The 20,646-nt window shown below is 41.6% G+C and overlaps 2 protein-coding genes and 1 pseudogene across 2 annotated transcripts; all 3 read left to right on the top strand.

The window, feature by feature from the left end:
• The first annotated feature begins 1,601 nt into the window (after positions 1-1,601).
• Positions 1,602-8,272, top strand: spon2b (spondin 2b, extracellular matrix protein). Its single transcript, XM_053429525.1, has 6 exons — positions 1,602-1,744; positions 2,682-2,945; positions 3,271-3,494; positions 3,946-4,137; positions 4,242-4,428; positions 7,142-8,272. Exons 2-6 carry the CDS (start codon positions 2,711-2,713, stop codon positions 7,318-7,320), a joined length of 1,017 nt encoding a protein of 338 aa, XP_053285500.1. The 5' UTR covers positions 1,602-1,744; positions 2,682-2,710; the 3' UTR covers positions 7,321-8,272.
• Positions 8,273-10,944: 2,672 nt separating this feature from the next.
• Positions 10,945-13,456, top strand: si:ch211-255i20.3 (transmembrane emp24 domain-containing protein 11). The gene is made up of 5 exons (XM_053429144.1): positions 10,945-11,256; positions 11,629-11,720; positions 11,932-12,057; positions 12,628-12,774; positions 12,868-13,456. Exons 1-5 carry the CDS (start codon positions 11,004-11,006, stop codon positions 13,015-13,017), a joined length of 768 nt encoding a protein of 255 aa, XP_053285119.1. The 5' UTR covers positions 10,945-11,003; the 3' UTR covers positions 13,018-13,456.
• Positions 13,457-14,166: 710 nt separating this feature from the next.
• On the top strand, positions 14,167-19,686 carry LOC128446403 (probable E3 SUMO-protein ligase RNF212; annotated as a pseudogene).
• Positions 19,687-20,646: the final 960 nt, after the last annotated feature.

Genomic DNA, 20,646 nt, shown 5'->3' with positions numbered 1-20,646 from the left:
TGCACTTGTGAAACTGTTTCTTTACCGAAGGCAACAAAACAGGGAAAAAATACAACAACATAATTGGAGGCCATGTGTATCTGTCTCTACATCAACAACTCCCAATGAGTGGAAGACTGTGTGATACCATCAACAGCTCCAGTGCAAGAAAGTAAGTCAATTTAAACTGAAGATTTTTTTCATTAAGCTAAAACTCATTCAAGCCACATTGGTTCCTCTTCTTCCTTCTCTCAGTCTGCTCTACAACCCTCCACCAAACTGTACAGCTCTGTTCTGTAAGCAGGAATTATGAAGGTGGCTATGAGTTAACTTTCCTTGTAAATGTCACGAACTGAACGCAGACTGGACTCCAGTGTTAAGTTTGTGTTTGTAAGAAACGTGACCATGTGGAAATCATTAGATGTGGGCTGATTCAGCGCACTGGCAAATTTGTGTGCGTGCACGTGAGTGTGTGGAGTGACGTCTACCACCTCCAGGTTCAGCAAGTCAAACACTACACCAGAAGGGGACATGCATACAGGCAAGTACGCATAAAAGCTCATTTAACTATGTTTTTTTTTTTTTTTAAGATTTCTGAAAATACATCTGCTTGAAATGGTTTGGACCCTTTTTTTTTAAACAAGTGCTATGGCGCTCAAAAGAAGATAAACATAAAGTCCTGCTTGGAATATTTGAAGGATGTGAGTTTGATCCTTATAAAGCCAGTGAATTATAAATTCTAGAACCCAATGTGAAAAGCGTTGAAGAGGTAATTTGTTGGAAGAGCTTGTTGCTGATGATAACATGCAAGTGGTGCAGTGTCTGGTTTAAAATCCTGTCTGTTGGTACCCGAAGCATGAAAACCAGTTTGAACTCCTAAGAGACACAAGCAGAGGGCTCTGTCATGGAAACTATGATTGCTACCATGAAGTTCTACAGCACTTTTATGATTTCTTCTGCAAATTGTTCCTTCCACAACCGACTAAGTGGACTGAAATAATCAAAGTTCATGCTACACACCTTAAATACCCTGACATTAAAAAAAAATCACTTTGTGAAGGTGCAAGATTTATACTTAACCCTGACTCACTGGAACCAAACACACTATTTCTTTGTAACTTAAAATCTTTACTTCCTCAACAAAGCCAAAGCCTTGAGTTTTGCAAATTTACTGTGTCCTGCACAATAAAACTTTGAGTTACAATATCTGCACTAGGACGAGGTCTAGTAGCTCAGTTCCAATTCAAAAAACTTCAGAGAGAAACATTTAGAAAATTCTAGAAATGCATAATGAGCTTCATTAGTCACAATTGTAGGTGCAGAGACCGACAATAACACACTGTGAAATGACACCGATGGATCTGCAGAGGACACCTGGCTGTGAATCCAGCCCTGCTGAACACATTAGTCAGTTAATGGGGTATTTTAAAAAAGAATAGGGGAGAGGAGGAGGAGGAGGAGAGTGGTGGACGAAGAGCCAAAGTCAAAGGGCATGAAGGGGGCAGATAGTGAGGCTGAGAGGAAGAGTTTAGAAAGTTGAGGAGGGGCAGGGAGCGAGATGAAGAAAGGGGGAGACAAAGAGGGGGGGGGGGGGGGTGAACCTCCTGAAAGACATAAATAGGCGAAAGAGAGGTTGGAACTTTGCAGTCACTCTTCCAGACAGCCACATCCACCACTCTCCTCTCCCCTTCTCTTCACCTCCACCAGCTCCACCTCCTCTCATCTGCTGCATCCCTTCATTCCTCTGGATCCCTGAGCAAATTCAGTGAGTAGTTTCTGCACCACACCAACAGCACAGAGATTCTGTGTGACTGTTGTATGACAGGAGGCTGCCAAGCTTGCATGTAACAGTGTAACTTTATGCAGTCACACACCATGTAAGTGACAGAAAAGAGACAAGGAACTGTGGATATTGCAAAGTTTGTAACAGCTCTCGTGACATTAAACGATAATTAAGAAAAGATTTGTCAATAAACAGAAAGTCTTGTTGTTTAAAAACTGCATGTCAATGATGTAATTCATATGCAATTATTTAAGATAATATTTATCTCAGTGCTCATGTTTGTCATGTATATTGAAATATACTGCAAAAACAGAGACAGAGACAGAGAGGAACCACCCCACTGAAGAGTTACTGAACCAGTTCATGGAGGTCGCAAGATGAGTCACCAAGTGACTGCTCCCTCTCTGGACAGCCAGATAGTGAGGATGATGTATGAGGTATCCAGCATTAGGAAAGGCAGCTGGCTGAGCTTCATTCTCTGTGAGGCAGGACTGCAGAGCTCATCAGGTTGCAACAACAACAACATTTCACTGTGTTTTAATTAAGGCCAGATCTCCCCGCCTATCAACCAAGCGTTGTTTAACTCGAGTTTACAAGAGGAAAACACTGGAAAATAAACAGTGGAAAGGAATGAGAAACATCTCTTCTGACTCACACGCCCCACAGAGATGGTGCAGCCACACACTTTGCCATTTTCTCGAATTCTCTATTTCATTTGGCCATGTATCTGATCCTCCTGAGACCTCGCAGAATAGTGATGTCCTCTTGGATCAGAGCAACAGCAGAGCAGAGAGAATTAAAACATATATTGTAATCTATTCGGTCCTTTCCCCTCATTTGCAGCTGGATGACTCAGCTTTGAAAAATACTGCTGACTGTTCTCCTGACATTAGAATTCCCTTTAATCTTTCTCCTCCAGGTTCTTCATCCTCCCCGGCGCTCATTACCATGGACACCACAAGGAACATCCTCTCCATCGCTGCGGCGTTCTCCCATCTGGTCGTCATACTGCTGACACTGGGCCAAGGCGTTCAGGCAATGCCTGTTCCTACCGACGTCCCCATGTGCACGGCCTCTGAACCGGCCCAGTACAGACTAACGTTCACCGGCAAATGGTCCCGGGGTGCTTTCCCTAAGCAGTATCCTGTCTACCGTCCCCCTGCACAGTGGTCAAACCTTATTGGTAAGTTCAGAGTGGAATGTTTCTTTTTACAGATCAATAGAAATTTAGAAATGTTTCTTAATGACCCATTGCTCAGTGCTTGAAACTAACTGTTAAACGAAAAATATAGAAAAATAACCCAAACGGTACGTATATATAAACTTGTAAAATTCATGTTCGATATGAAAAGCAATACAAGGAATCTTCTCAGTTATGCCCAAGACATTAGGACAGACGGTTCAGTCATTGAGACAAAACATCGCCCCTCAGCAAAGATGTAAATAAACTGACTATTGCAGACTTGAGCCCTCCTCTGATCCTTTCCTCTCCTCCTCTCTGCTCCCAGGCTTGACCCACAGCACCGACTACCACATGTGGCAGCGTAATGACTTTGCCAGCAATGGAGTGAGGGAGTTTGCGGAGAAGGGCGAGGCCTGGACGCTCATGAAGGAAGTTGAGGCGGCCGGCGAGCGCATCCAAAGTGTTTATGGGATCCTGTCGGCTCCTGCTGTTGTGGGAGGAACGGGCCAGATGAGCACTGAGTTTGAGGTCTTCGCCAGGCACTCCTATGTGAGTTACTCAACACCTGGTTGCCTTCGGGTCTGGAGCCGGGCTTCAGGCTGTCAGAGGCCTTCTGCTGATAGGTCAATATACATAACAAGGCCTGGGTCAGTGGAATTGTTGCCATTCCTGACAGTAATTACTACTGGGGTTGAACCTGAGCTGTTTCAAACATGTCTGAGTACTTGTGTATTTGCCCTTGTGAACCATATTGTGAGGTTATTTCCATTGAGGATGTCACAACAATAAAACATTTTTATTACCAAGAATGATGTTGTCCAAAACTGCTAAAAAAACGCAAGTAATAACTTTTCTCTTCTCTTTCCCACACGTCTTTCTTCACTCTCTCTCCTTATCTCCATATTTCACTCTCCCCCCCGCCCCACTGTCCTCTTCTTTCTCCTTTTTCTCCCTCCACTCTCCATCTTCCTTCCCATGCTTTTTCTTCCTCCATCTGCAGCTGTCGTTTGTCGTGCGCATCGTTCCGAGCCCTGACTGGTTCGTGGGTTTGGACAGTGTTGACCTGTGTGACGGCGACCAGTGGAAAGACAATGTGTCTCTAGAGCTTTTCCCATACGATGCAGGTACGGACAGCGGATTCACCTTCTCGTCTCCAAACTATGAAACCATCCCACAGGACAAAATCATACAGGTGGGTAAAACTGAGAAACTGCTAAGTGATAACTCCTCAGATCTTTACCAAAACTTCTCCATGTTACATCAACTGTTCTTCAATATACATTTCCTCCTCCTCAGATCACCTCCTCCTTCCCGAGTCACCCTGCCAACTCCTTTTACTACCCCCGCGTGAAGCACCTCCCACCCATCGCCAAGGTCACCCTGACAAAGATAAAGAAGAACAATCAGATCATCAGCCTGCCTGAGCTGCCCACCGAGACCAACCAACTGCTGACAGGGAACGAGATTGAAGAGGCCCTCATAAGTAAGTCTGAACAACACAACAAAAGAAGAATTTCTACCTCGATTAAAATGATTAATTGGTTTCTGAAGAACATCAAAACTGTTAAATCACTGCCTTAAATAGGGCCGCTATAACAACTTGCTTAACAATAGAAATAATAAAAAAAAACGACAGATCACTAAAACATTTCATACATCAATCATTGATTATCTATACTGTTTATCCTTAAGTGTCACGGCTGGAGCCAATCTCAGTTCAAATTGGGCAGAAGGACGGGTACAACCTGGACAAGAGTCAAACAACAATTCACACCTACATTCACCATTAAGGGCTATTTAATGTCTCCATTTACCCATTGGCTTTTATTGTACATGAGCATAAGGATGTGCACACTCAACAACTTTATATTCAATACTACACAAATCCCACCTAAAGTAGCATTTCCCCATTTATTTCCACTGACTGAATCTTACTATGGAAACGTTAAATTAAAAAGTAGGTGTCTCGAACTGAGGGTTTACTAGAAAAGTAGGGACTTGTGTGTGTTGCTGACTCAGATCGAAGCATTTGCAAACCATTACAGGCCACACACAAACTCAATTACTTCCAACCAGAAACCAGAGAAGCCTCGTGGGTGAAGGGCATCAAGAAATGCCAGGGGCACATCTGGCTTCCACCGGGGAGGGAAAAATACAGAGAAAGTGGAAGAGCATTTTAGGAATAATATGTAAAAATTATGTAAAGCAGGATTTAGGTCATGACCAAACATAGGATGCACACATGTGTGTTTTAACAAGGCCTGGTTCCATGATTTGAAGCTGGATTTACTTAATGTTGCTTCCCAGACTGTTAAGTTTTAAGACTCCCTGCTGCACAGATGAGTAGCAACAGTAAAACAGTCTGAATGCAAGAACAAATAGAAAGACAGCTTGGAAAAATAAAGATGAGGAGTGTGTCAAACAAGAGTAAAGCCAACAGTGCGATAGTCTTACAACCTGTGTGTGTGGCTGATGTTCTCCAGTGGGACACGTTACCACAGAAAGTCTAAATAAATGACTCAACCGGTAAAACGGAAAATAGGAATCAGATAGCGTGTCAGCCTGGCATTAGCGCTGACAGTGCGGTAATCAGATTCAGAGTTCAGAGCGACTGTAAAGGTTTGACTCAGCATCACAAGTCTGCTCCCCCGACAACCTGTCAACAAACAACAGAGAGGTGCCAAGGACATGTTGGGGTTTCCTGCCCTGCTCCCAACTCTCCATCCTTACCCTCCAACTATTCATCCTTCCACTAAACCCCCAGTCTCTGTAACACCTTCTCCTCGGGGCTTGGAAAACAATTAGAATATTGCACCTCACAAATCACCTGCTTTAGTTACTCAGCTTTGAGTCTTAAAGCATCTTCTCAAGTTATCCTTCTCCGTCTTTAATGGGAGTGCAAGATGAATGGAGAAGCCAAGATCTGTCTCGACTTGACCTGCACGCTCCACCTCTCCGTCTGTGTGTCTGTTCATCCGTGCAGCTTCCCTACATCATTCTGCTTTTCTACTCTTTCACCTCTCACCACGTCTGCGATACTTATTTGCTGAACACAAACACACAGCAACTTTGGCTGAGGTAGTCTGATGAGTTCACAATGTTGGAGAAAAGAGAGGTGAAAGCCAGGAAGACAAATTCCAGAAGGTCAAACTTACAAATAAATTGTAATATTGCATTTCAGAAATTAAGTTGTAGAGTTATCTTTTACAAAAGTGGACTGACTGGAAAAAAGAGGTGAACACATCAGCAGCTACTTGGTGGAGAAGCCTTTCTTGGCTATGTCTTTATGAAGAAACGTGGTTCATCCTTTCTTGATCTTCAGTTCCAGTAACTCACAGGCTTCATCGTGCCTTTGCCTTATAATGGAGTGAGTGTGCATGGAGTGTGTTGCCGATTGATTTCTCTGTGACAACTGTACAGCTCCCTCCAAGTCTTTCTGGAGTGTGGTCCTTGGCTCTGTGGCTGTACTTCTGTTGCCCATCATGACTCCCTGGTCACATACTTTGTGAGGAGCTCCTGTGCAAGGCCAATTCATGGTGGATTAATGTTCCTACCATTTGTAGATAATGGCCCCAGTGGTTCTGACAGTAACATGTAGGAGTTGTGAAATCTGTCACTCAACTGTGCGTCAAGAGTAACATTCACAATGTAAAGGTCTTGGTTAAGTTATTTTCCTCAACACATCATGAGATGTTCCTTGTGCTAAAGCTCGGTGACAAATAATTTCTAGATGTGTATATAGACTTGAGTAAGTTTCTTCTAAGAACTAACCGAGCCAACGTTGTGAAATCCGTTATTCTTGGTTTACTGCTTTTCCTTAGTGTGTTCAATTTACACTTTATGGATTGTAATGTGTGAAATTCAGGAGTTGACACCAATGTCTGGTCACAATTTAATGTGAATTGCTCCATTGGAACTGTGATTGAGTGGTGAATACTTATTTCCCCTACTGTAACTCCAGGAGCACAGCCACTGCCAAGAATCTAACAAGAGGCAATGGGTCTGTAAAGAGCTGCACACGCTGCACGCCACGATTTACAGGAATACCCTTTCATTACTGTATTCACTTTTATACGAGACAAATACACGTTTAAGACGAGTGTTTTTTTCTGTTTATGACTTATTCCACCAGTTTCCATTCAAATCTGTAAAAAGGAAACACAAATATACTCATACAAATTTCCCCCTGTCTGCAGATACCCCTCTGGACTGTGAGGTGTCAGTCTGGTCTCCCTGGGGCTTGTGCAAAGGCAAATGTGGAGAGGCAGGCGTGCAGCACCGCACGAGATACATCCGCATGCACCCTGCCAACAACGGAGCCCCCTGCCCCCTTCTGGAGGGGGAGAGGAAGTGCATCCAGGACAACTGCTTATGACTAGGCCAGGGAAGGCGGGAGAAGAAAGAGAGGAAAGAGAGGAGAGAAAAGAAAGATAGGACGTCCAGGAAAGGCAGGAAGGGACGAAGACGGAGAAACAACAACAAAAGGTCTTCACGTAAGGCATAAACATGAAGAGCCAGAGTCCCTTCCATCCTCCCTGGCTACGGCCTCTTTCTGTGGAAATGGCAATTGTACAGAGTGACTGTCAAACTGTTCAATTGGAAGAATAGACTGCCAATAAAGTCTCATCCTTATGTCACATTGACAGATCTGTCAGCACTACAGAGGTGTAGTTTGGCTACTTTTATATAGCCATTAGATACCGATTCAGTTTTGGCAGTTCAACAAAATTGTCAGGGGATTGAACAACCTTTTTTTTAAACTTACTCATGAACTAAAAACATATTTTCACTTTGTAATTGGCTTTGGTTTGACATTTCTGAAGATCACAGACAGTTGTTTGCCTCCCAGCAGCTTTGCTCTGACTGATTTGGAAACAAATCCAAGCAAACAACACGTAAGATCTCAAATCACCGTATCCGAGAAATACTAAATAGAAAATCCAAATAACATCGGCTCCTACACAGAGAAAACATGGTGCTTCAAGTCCCATTAGCTAAGGTAGTACCAGCAGAAAAGTGCGAGAAAGAAAAGCATAATGTTTAAAGAGAGACATTGTGGTTATTTTCCTGAACACAAAGGATATATTTATTGACAGGATTTTAACCTGTGGTGTACAGTATATCAAATTCGATGGTAAAAATGTGTAGTCCTCTATGTTACTGTTACTGAGATTATGGTACTTAGTTACAAACAGAAAAATAAGTTTGGTATAAAAATATTGAAAATGTATAAAAAAAAGTTTTTGTCTGTATCAATAAAGTGTAAATAAGTCTCAAGATAAAGTCTCAACTGTTTCTTGAATAAAGAGATTATCTTTGTGATGAAAGGTTGATATTTGCGCATTCATTTTCAAAACTTCACATGATTCCTACAATGAGAAATATATTCCTCCATAACATGAACTCAACTCCTTCAATGCAGCGTATGATTTTTAAATCTGAACCACACATTTGGACTTAATGCATCCGGGGCTCCCATGGTAATGTTACAAACACTGGGGCTGCAGGATCAAGTTCAGTGTTCAGAGAAATGATTTTAACTGGATGACCTGGGTTCAGGACCCAGCGTTGGCTCCAGCTCGTCCTGATGAAGTGTTGGTCATAAAAATTGACAAATGTGCACACCAACTATTTAAAAAAAGTTCCACAAATGTTGATTTAGATCACGACTCATTAAATCTTATAGAGCTCACTCTGTGCTGTAACGTCAAGTGCAGCACATCCCATGATGATGCTGGGGTCTCTTTATAATGGACGGAGCAGAAACCAGTTGCATGTAAAGTGACCTCTTTTTTCATATGTGAAACAGATAAAAATCACTTAGGACCCCACCCCCTTTCCCACCAAGCAACGCAGAAACCACACTGCAGATGACAGATTGAATAGCAATAAGAACCAAACATCTGGTGCACGAGGGAGCTCCTTCCGTTTGGAATAACAAGGGCAGAGGAAAATTACTGAGATAAAGAATCAGGAGACGGGAGAGGAGCAGATCCAGTTTCTGGCTTTTATGCAACAATATTTTCATCAGCTAAGAGTTCAGAGTGTGTCCTGAATCTCATGAGATGAAGAATCTCCGGATGTCCACATCCTCAGAAAAGAGATTTACCATTTTATCATCCAGGTTGCTCAGAATTAGTCTTGATATGTCAAGAGAAACATAAACTGCTGAAGTGTCCTCAGAAGGAAACGACTTCACATCTGATTATCAATGCAATTATGTAATCAACCAGTTATTTGGCATCAGTTATTCTATCTTAGTGACTTTGACCATGGCAGGTCTGTTGGTGCCGGAGAGAGGCTGGCTTCTGAAACTGCTGAAACAGCAATTTGTACCAATGCAAACAACTTGTTGATGAGGGGTCAGGGGAGAATGGCCAGACTGGTTCGTGCTACCAGAAGAATACAGATAACCACTCAGACAACCACACTGCTGTGAGCAGAGGAGCCCATACAGAAATCTGAATCCACCATGGGCACAGACTCACCAAAAGTAGAAAGCTGAAGAAAGGAAAAATGCAACCTGGTCAGATGAATCTCAATTTCTGCTGAGACACACAAAGATGGTGGGATCAGAATTTGCCAGGAACAGCAAAAATGCGTGAGCACCTCTGGCCTGGGGTCAACAGTTCCGGCTGGTAGTGGTGCAATGGTGTGGAGCAGACTCACCTTGGGTCCCTCGAAACCAATCACTCATCGTTTGAGGGCCATTATCAATCTGAGTATAGCTGCTGACCATGTGCATCTCTTCATGGCCTCAATAAACCATTTTATAAGGGCTCTCCAAGCTGGAGAATGCGCAATGTCGCAAAGCAAACGCTCAAACTGGTTTCATGTGCAGCTGATAAATGTAAAGAAATGATGGGATGCAATTAGGGATGGGCAATGGGTTTAAAAATCTATCTGCATTTAAATGATCCGATATCAATTCATAAAAAGGAGGAATCTGCCTTTTAATATGTGCCTTTTCCCATGACTGACCACATTATACATTACAGCATTTTAGTGAGTTAGGGAGTCGCTTCTCTCATCTCAAATCTGTGTCTGAAGACGAAGTGAGACGGAGTTTACACTCACACAAACAGGCCCCGCCCACACTCACAGAGTGACACAGACAGTGAAGGAGCAGAGCCCATTAACGTGAAAGAGTTGAAGAACAGTGGCAACAAAATGTGACAATATCAGGTTTTCACTTCTGCCATGCTGCTGCACAATGAGTAGTGCCACTGCCTCAGGATCAGGGCAGACGCAGCGGTTGGTTTCTACAAAGCTGGAGTGTCTTTCTTTTCTTTTATTGGCAGGTACAGTCGCATTCACACTTTCTGAGAAACTACTGAGGTGTGGGAGGAGAGGGAAATCGGACTCTTTGCTTACTTAGGAGATGATAACTTTTGCAGCTGTTAAATTCGAGAAGGTTTCATTCTGTGTGTGGGCGTGTTGGGGTTTACGTTATAAGTGACCTGATGTAGGGCAGGCATATGGCAACTATTGTATGTAATGGTCTGGATTACATTTTCCACTCAATTTCTCCTCTGTATTGTAGCAACAGTCACGGTAACACTGGGAATCTTCACTGCTTTATAAGAGGTTAAAAGGTGAACATCGCATTTTTGAAAAAGGAAAAGAAAATCCACAAGGAGTAAGAAACTTATTTGTGATATAGATATTGACATGGTCAGTTAAATGTGTACATTTTCACACACTATAGACGCATGAGAAATGCAAGTTCTTACAATAATATTCTAAATGGTAGATATTTGCTGTTTAAGGCCAATAAAAACAATGCATCTCCCAGAAAGGTTTATGAATTCCCATGCCATGTTGATGTGAGCACACAGAAGTCACTGCTGATTATTCTGTATCTGGTGCAAGTTACTAGTCCCAATCAATAACTTGTCATAGATGAGTTGCTATTGGCTCCCAGGTTAACCAGTCACAACGCGACGGTAATGTCTCGTCACACAAAACAGCACCTGTGAATTTCTCACACTCTCACACTATACTGCAGCCCTCCACTGTAAATATCTGCCTTGGCAAATGGCTGTTTGGCTCTAGTCCATGAAACAAACCTCAAAACTAGCATTTGCAATACGCTTAAGAGAAAAAAAGGGCGGAAGTACAGGCCAAACATTTGGTCAGTGTCAAGTGTATTGTAATCTAATAGCTCATTGTTTGCTGAAAATGGGTTTTCGAGGCATTGGCTTTCTGCTCCAGTGTTACCTGATGCTGGCCTCGGCGATGTATTTTGATCTGGGAGAACAGGAGGAAAAGTGCATCATCGAGGAGATTCCAGAGGACACGCTGGTGACCGGTAAGTCCTGGAGAGGGAATACTCCTCCTGAACGTCAAACAGGAACAACGAATGTGGAATTATGTTTTAATAGGTGTATTGTGAAGTTCCATGTGATTATTGAATCACACACACAACTGTTACATGCATATCAAGAACACTGATTTCCTCCTCAACAATAACAATTTGACATAGAAATATAAAAAGTGGAATCGGACCTACCATAAGTGAATAGGTGAAATGTTTCTGTACTTTAGTAACATGGTGATGAATGTATATATCGATACAGTCCATTCCCTCATAAAAGTTAAAATCTTGTCCTTGATTACAACTACGTGTTTGTGCACATATAGTATGTCTACGCACACATGTGTGAATGTCTCTTCCCTTTAGGTTATTTCTTGTTGGAGCCTTGGGATATGAGGTCGCTCAACAACTCCCCCCACTTTGGTGCCACTGTGACAATCAGAGACCCAAACCAGGAGGTACTGAACTCACAGTCTATCACCAAGCATGTGATGGTACACTGAAACATGTGCTAGCTGGTTTCTCTATTCAAACCAAACCAAAACAAGGATAACGTGCAGCATGGTTTGATTGATAAGAATAATTCATACATATTAATAACCACGTCTCCATTTTGTTGACTCGTACCTGAAGAGATGTCGGCCTAACAGCATGTTTCCTTCTCTCTAGGTTGTGATGACCAAGCGCTTTGGTAAATTTGGTAAATTCACCTTCACAGCTCACGCCTCTGGTCAGCACTACGTTTGCTTCCAAAGCAACTCCACCAGGTTCTCTGTCTTTGCTGGAGAACGACTGGTGAGACCTGTGGACACACACAATTTAAAAAATGATAAAAATAACATTATACAATGTTAAAGTAATTTCTGTGAATTGCGTGCAGATAGATATTAATAATTAAAAAAAAAACATTCTGCCTTCCCCCGATTACACGATCACGGTATTCCCTTATTTTTGCCATGATAAATCTGGACTGTAAACAATTAGTCACTAGTCAATTAGTCAATCAATAGAAAAATTATAATATTGTTAACTATCATCATCATTACATTTTTAATTTACATTTCAACTTTTACTGTAAAAAAAGTATGTAAAATGTAATCAAATGGGACAATAGAAAATGTCAAGATACAAATTGTACCTGAAACCTGTGATAAGGGGTCACAAGCAGACACAGCTTAAATTTAAAAGGTTATAACCATAAAACTTCTTCAGGAAACACCATATTTTGTCATGTGACAGAACAGTAAAAATCCTAAGGTCCTGAAGTGTTCAGAATTTAAATGAAACCTCTTGGGAAAACAGGACATTTTTACGAGAAAGAATAAGAGAATAATATCTTAATCTCTTCCCCACTGTGCTGAGCAGAAGCTACACGTGGACGTTCAGATGGGAGAGCACTCGATTGAACCCGTTACTGACAAGACCAAAGACAACATGGAGACACTGGAGAACAGCCTCAGACACCTCGTGGATCAGATGATGTACATCAGCAGACAGCAGGAGTACCAGCGGGTAAATGAGAAGTAGCTTTCTGCAGTATTATCAAAACATCCAGACTCACTGTGTGTTCACCCTCCATCTTTTGTCTCGTCTGCTGCGATTCAGGAGAAAGAGGAGGTGTTTCGACACATCAGCGAGACCACCAACAGGAAGGTGATGTGGTGGGCCGTGGTGCAGACGTCCATTCTGCTCACAGTCGGTTTCTGGCAGATGAAACGACTCAAGGCATTCTTCATTGCCAAGAAGCTGGTGTGACCTCTGACCCCGTCACCGCTGAACCTGCTGTACCCATCTCCCCCACACCTGCTCCAGTGCTTCTAATAACCTGCAGAAAGGAAGATTCATGGCCAGAAATACTGTAACAATTAAAAACTCTCCATCTGCCAAACATATGGTTTGACAAATACAGGATATTAGGGTGAAAACTGTGCATGTAAACAATAAATGGATGCAACATGTGGAGAAAATCCATTTATTCTACTATAGGAATGTATCATAGACATTATTTTATATTAATCTCTTTCACCATGTAAATGTATAGCATTGTATGATACTCCATTAATTAGAGTTTTAGTTTGGACATATTAGAATAATCACGGTTGTTTAACCCCTTAATGAGGAAATATACACAATCTTTAAATACTTAATAACCAGACTTCAGCAATTTCAATAAAGTTTGAACAATTGTTTTTCAGTCAAGCCTCTTTTCTTTTTATTCTCAATAATAACTTACCTCCATCTGTAAGTGTCCTGCAGCCACAGCCATGTCAGGTGAGGCATTAGCACACAGGCTACGATTAGCTAGCAGCTAAACTGACGTGATAGCTGCTAGAGGCTAACGGAGATTGATTATTGATGGGATGCGACCCTGCTTTTCCATCATTCATCGATAGAGAGCAGGTAAGATCATATATAAAACGACTAACTACTGGTGCGGCCCTGATAGCATCGCCTCTGTGGAGCCTTATTTACCATTAACAAGGGTACGTTAGCATTTAGCTTCCCTACCTACAGAGCTAGCTTGAGCAGTGATGCTAATACACATGTAATTGATCGTAATAAGGGCCGAGCTGGTGGATTAAGTTGCTATAAACTCAACAGGAATCCAGTTAAAGTCTTAATGCACTGTTAGAAAAACAGCATAGCATGTTTAAATGAAGCTAAGTTAACAAGCTCACACATAAACAGTGAGTTCTTCCCCAGCAGGTGTTGTGACAAATTTTGTTTCCCCCTTCAGTTTGCTGCCATTTAAAATGGCGTCTCTCCTCCCAGGTTATGTTCAGGCCCCAGACAACTGGTTTAAGGTTTAGACTGGGGTCAGATCTGATTCACTGGTGAAGGTAAGAGATCAGGATTGAAAAGTACAACTATCGAATGCTGCTCTTGTGTTCTGCAGGAGTTTCAATGTCTTTCTGGATCTGCTGCAACTGCTGCTTCCTCCCCCCCGGTGCCGACAGGAAATTGGCTCTGACGACATGTGGTCACATCATCTGCAGTGTGTGTTTCCAGAAAGGTGAGTTGACCTGAGACCCAGTGTGCACGGCCATGTCTGCCTGCAGCTCTGTGCAGGAGGAAGCATGATGAGACAGAGACATCTGTTGGGTTGGGAGTGATACTACACATTGGATCCACTCACTTTTACACCACTTCAGACAGAAGGTTTTGACTGTACTTTTCCAAAAGAGCCTTTCTATTTCTGAAACTTTTGATATTTTCCTAGGTCGTTATAGAAATGTATTGTCTTAGGATAAACCCCTTGAGATGTATTGTGTCTCTCAAATGGGAAACAGAGCAATACAAGGGACAGTATGTAACACAACACTTACAAAAGTGAAGACAGATAGAATAAAAGACAAATCTATAAATAAATGAGGATTCAGGGAACTACAAGAAATTGTGGCACAGTGGCATCATTCCTGAAATCAGAGGCAGTTTGTTTTAATATGATAAAATATCACATTTTTGAATAAGATAAATAATGATGACAGAGACCAGATATTTAAAGGTAACTTACTCCAATCAGAGAGCAATATTACTATACAGAAGAGAGTAGAAGTACTGCTCATCATATCCTTAGATTCAATCTTGGATGTGGTGACTTTCATATTCATAAACCACAAGTCCATTCCTGAGCCTTGCACTCTGTTTGTCAGTGTTAGATTCAGGGGATAAACACTTTAAAAACCCAGTTTGTTGGTTATGTTCTTGATTCAGTTTCCACAAATCTGCTATTAGCTGTCACCCTGCAAAGATTGTGCATTTTATTTATTTGCTTTTTTAAATTTGAATTGCAGGCACACAAGGAAAATGTTTAATATGCAATACCAACTGCCAAGTGTCACCTCTCTCTGACAAAGTAAGTATCTTCCTTCAAATCCGATGGCGTCATTGTGTGGTTGTGGAGCTGTCTGCGTTGAATAACATCACACTTAATGAACAGATGGATATCAATTTAGAACCATGATGTCATTACAGTCATGTGTGAAATGTCTGTTTCAGAGCAGCTCGGAGGTTAAAGCCTTGTTTTCTGACGTCAACGTGTTGGCAACCAAGCACTTGACGGAAATCAGCAAAGTTTGTTCATTTTCCTTCTTGTCTCAGTAACTTTTATTAAAGCTGCATCAACATCTTCAACTGGCTGTTTTGTAGAGTTATATATCTTTATGTATTTTCAGAGATGAAAGTGTTTCCTCTCCTCTCAGGTTATAATGTTCCAGGCGAGACATCAGAAGAGACTGTTGACTCACTACCAGCAAAGGGTGAGAGACATTTCTTCATTTGGCAGATAATGGTAATGACTATATTTTCCTGAGGTGCCGTCCAGCTGTGAGCATCTTTAACCATTTTAATCAATTACAGAATGAGAAATTAGAAGACGTATTAGTCAAGATGAAACAGGAAATGCAGCAGATGACAAAGTAAGTTATAAATAGAGTTTTATACAGATTTCTAAATCGAATTTGGGTGACATCGTGGCTGACTTTTTTATTTATTTGTATTTCTCTTCCCTTTAAAGGAAGCTGAATGAACAGAGCGCTTACATCGCAAAACTAGAAAAATGTCTTCAGCATCAGAGGTACAGTACATAGAGTAGATATACACACATCCTGATCTTCTATTAAAAAAGATAAGTAACTCGTGCAAACGGTTTTAAAAATGTATAAATCTATTTAATAGTTTGAGATAAACAGATGGTTGCTTGTAAATTTGATCTGTAACTGTTGAGTTGTACTACTTTAACAGCCACTGTGCAGGGTAATCATGTCGTGTTTTATAGTTCCACAAACCAGACCATCCAGAAAAATGTTTAATTATCCAAGGAGTTTACCTACAAGCATTTGACTGTTGTTGTCGATTTTATTTCCCATATATAAATGATTTTTTATCTTCCTTAATTCACGCATTATAAACGTACAATATCAGGAGTCGTATGGAATGTTCCTGGATCAGTCTTTGTAATTCTTGCGAAATAAACAGATGGAAAAAACAGATAAAATCTGGATCTCTGGAGGCAGTAAAACATTTAATGATTTGAAATTTGGATCTTGGAGTTTGACTTGTTGGATTTGGCACTTTAGTTTATAAAGTTTACAAAGAGCTGACTGTTATGCTTCACCTCTCACCAGGTGTCACTCTTGGCACATTCACTCCTGGTCGGCTTCAGCAAGAACTGAATGAGTTTAAAGGGAAAGTGGAGGTTTTTTCTGTTCAACTTCTGGGGAAGGTACCCTCGTTGATGAGTATTGAAAGATGAATTTCAATAAATCATATGTCAGTCCTGCTCAGGTCCTCATCTGTTCTGTCATTCAACACTAACTCCAACTGTGTCTGAGGCAGCTGTGACTTCTGTCTTATGGAAACCGATGATTCTTGTATGTTTCTCTTCTCATCCAGTGTCAGAGCTTCATCAGTGTCTCAAATGAGCCACAGTTCTCATACGCCACATGGACACAATCCAGGTAAATAATCCCACAAGTTAATGACACACATGCACCAGTCTTTGTGGTATTAATCTGAAACACCCTGAACTGGCAAGTGGTACAAAAAGGGGAAAACTGCAGTAGCAGCTGAAACTCGGCCACTGAACAACTGGCCAATGATTCACCTAATGTGTCTTCATCGATTATAGTGTAGTAGCTGTTGTGTTAATTACATTTTTGCTGTTAGTGTTGCAGATCCCATATAACTCCCCCATCTGCCTCTCACGGCACTCCTCGTCCACGAACGTGTGAGTATTGAACCTCTCTCATTTTTCACTCCCCCTCTTCATTCTATCAACCCTCGTCTCCTCTGTTCGGCTCTCGACACCTTGTCTGAAGCTCTGTTTTTTTACTCTGCCTTTTTTTTGTCTCTCAGCTCTTTAAGGAGAGAGAATGTAGGAGGTATTTAACAGTGTAAACAAGCTATAACCTGGGTTCAGCCCATGGTGGCTTGTGTTAGCTTAAGCTGCTGTATAGCTTTGCCCTGCCCTTCGGCCATCTACACACACACACACACACACCTGAATAAGCTATGGTTTTCTTTGGTTTAGTCAGGAATCCCTGTCAGGTTTCCGAGAGACCGTTGACACAGGATTAATTGGCTGCCAGAATGTAATGGTATAAATGTTGTTTCATCCGCTGGGACTTAAGGTTTTTTCTACTGCGGATATTAATCTTATTTGCAAAATTACCTGCAGGGTGAATTCAACCCATTGAAAAGATAATGTTGGGCTGGCAAGACTGCTTGTAAACATAGCTCAATGTGATTTGTATAATAGTGATAATTCATTCATTTTAATTGGGTGCCCTTTAAAATACTGCATTAATAAATATAACGTTACTTAGATTTCAATTTGAGTTTCACCAAAGCCAAGTTAAGCCACGTGGACTGAAATCCTGCAGATCTTTAGGTTGGATAAAAAGAGTTCAGAGACCACTGCAGTGTTCAGCCAATAGAACCAAGACTAATGAAGTGTGCCTTCCTGTCTGGTAGCACTGAAAACCTGGAGGTGGATGAGAGAAGCCTGTTCAGGAAAGTAAGTTCAATTATTTCGCCAAACGTTGATGTCCATATCTGCTTTTTGTATAATCTACTGTAACATATAAACTCTCACACTGCATCTTGGGATTGGATTTATTTCTGTAGTAGCGGAAAAATAAAAAGAACCGACAGGAAGAAGCAAATTAAAAGTCTTGATTTGTGCCGTTTCCCTCTGTCTCTCTATCTTTCAGCCTAAGACTGGACCTCGACTGTCATTAATCAGTCCTCCACAGGCTGAACGCATGGGTAAGCGCTTTGCTCCACCTGTCATAAAAGTGTACTTGTTAACTATAAGGAGAACTGCAGTCTGTGTGTGTTGGCTGTAACTGTGTATCTGCTTTCGCTATTCCTCTGTCTCTGGAAAGACTATCTGCTTCTTTTTGCGTCAATGCATAGGGCATCGTACCAGTATCGTGTGGATTCGTGGTTTCTCTTCCCTCCTCGCTCAATGTGTACACAGGCGTGATAGTAATGGCTCGTACTAAATGTACTTTTGAGGAATCATACAGACACGGATTAATCGCACTGTAAACATCTCACAAAATCATCTGGCAGTCCCGACCTTCGTTTGGAGGTTACAGACACGAACACTGACCACCCACAGTGATTAAACTAATGCAGATGTTGTCAGATGTTTTGTTTAGGATTACACAGGCTGAGTTCCTGAGTCAGTCTCTTAAGGGATTTGACCTCAGTTATGGTGGATGAGTTAGGTGACAGCCCTGAAATGCTATTAGCCTCACTCCAAGTGTAGATTCTCACTATATCTGTTGTGTTTGGTTAGGGTTAGGGTTAGGGTTAGTAAGTATCATTTTGAAGAATACCGCAATTTTTAACCTGCATCAGAATGATTGGGCTATTTAAAGGCTTAGCAGCAGCCATTACAACACGTGACATTTCTTATTCGACTCTTCACAGCAGAGGTTGAGTACATTTCCCAGTTATGTAACAACCTGTAAGTCTGTGTGAAGGGGAAAATAGGAGATACTAATTACTCTGAAAGAAGATTCACCCATTTATCTTGTCTTCTTGGAGGCTTTTCCAAATGAAACGTGACACATGAGCCGATAAAGACCCCAAAATATGTTTTGTATTTATAAAACCATTATATTCTGTTGTATTTCATGGATTTATCATCAATCTACTTTGTGTGTCATATTTAGGCTCCGTCTCTCACAGATCATCCAATCAGAACACACTGGCCAACCACTCTGCTCGATCTGCGACAGTCAGGTGATTAATCTCATATAATAAACGTTTGTGTCTGTCTATTTAATATCTTTGATAAATTTGGGTATTTCTGTAAATGCACATACAGTAAATATCTATACTTTGCGCTTCATAATTTGATTTAATTTAATAAATAATTTAAAGAATGATTATGATTCTATATCCGGATACATCTTAAATTCATAAAGTACTGCCTTTTTGTAAATGGAACATGGTGGGAAAGTTAGAAGGTACTAAAAGAGGAACTAATACAAGCTAATTCTTCTTCATAGGTACTTGAGAGGATTTTTATTTTTAAATCTTCTTTAATACACCAGTGGGATTTATCTCTGATTGGTTGATCATGTTGCTCATCTCTCCTCTTCCAGTCGTTTCCAGGGAGCACCAGTGACACCAGACCTTTCATACGGCCAGAGCTCAGGATGGACGTCTCCCATCTTCAGACCTCTGTCCTCCTTCAGACAGTCCATGTTCTCCCTGGTCGGCCCTCCTCCCTAACTAACACACAGACTTAAACTGACATGAAACCCCTAGAGGAAACACACATGGCCACTGACGTGCACAGTACATAGAGGTATGAGAGAGCTATGTCTCTGGCAAATCAGAGCCACCAGCTGATTTGTGGGTTGTTTTTTATGAAGCATGTGAAATCTGACTTATTTAGCTTGAACCTGGGCCACGATGTAACTGTTCATTGATTAATAAATTCAACTTCAGTTTTATTTTGTTGTTACTCTTCCAGTCTCCTGATGAATTTAACCTGTAAAATGAAGTTATAAGTCTTTCTTTATGAGTTTAAGTGTAGCTGCAGATATCCTGATGCAGTCACTTCTGTGGTGGTGGCTGGTGTGAAGTCAAAGGTCAAGTTAAACTTCAGATTTCTTGTTCTTTAGCTGTTGTTGTAGTAAGAGTGAACTACTTTCAGTAATCCAGCAGAGAAACCTCCAGGCCTCATGACACAACCTCACATGATTTTAGCCAGAGGCACAGTTTGACGTTATGCTCACTCCGCTCCATCTCTTCAATTTACAGAGTTTAACTGGGATTAGGTTCACAAAAAAACTTTCCTTTACTGGATTCCACAAGGTTTTGCCTTCAGGGCCGACAGCCTGGTGTTGCCTTCAGGAAGCCGTACAGCCAACTACCCTCAACAATAGTTACTGCACTTCTGGCCTGATGCATGTAACCTCAGTAACACAACTCATGATTTCACCCTGAAATCTTGTTACAAAACAAGTGGAGGCAAAGAAAACTGTAGCCGTCTAGAAACATGATATCACCTGAAGTCATCTCGACGGGGAGAAGCTGCTGCGTGGAAGCGGGTGGCGAGGACGGCCTGATGTGTTCAGACAGGTTGACTCGCTCTTTGTCGACCTGCGTTTTTTGCCTCTATTGTCCCTGGTTGTCAGGGTGGTGAATGGTGTCTATTGAAGGGGGCTCAGGTGTGACTGTGGGTGTGTGTGGGTTCTGGGTCTGTGCACGCTATGCTCAGGCACTTACTAGTGTGTGTGTGAGGTTGAAGGGTATTGTACAGAGTCAGGAGGCTTGATCCCCCTCTCTGCTCCAGTGGGATCCCAAGTCGTTTCCTGTTTTTTAAGGTCCACTTAGAGAGAAATGGCTCCCTCGGGCAGA

The sequence above is a fragment of the Pleuronectes platessa genome, chromosome 8 (assembly GCF_947347685.1).
Source record: "Pleuronectes platessa chromosome 8, fPlePla1.1, whole genome shotgun sequence".
NCBI lineage: Eukaryota > Metazoa > Chordata > Actinopteri > Pleuronectiformes > Pleuronectidae > Pleuronectes > Pleuronectes platessa.
The sequence above is the reverse complement of the archived record's forward strand: the minus strand, read 5'-3'. Positions and strand labels throughout refer to the sequence as shown.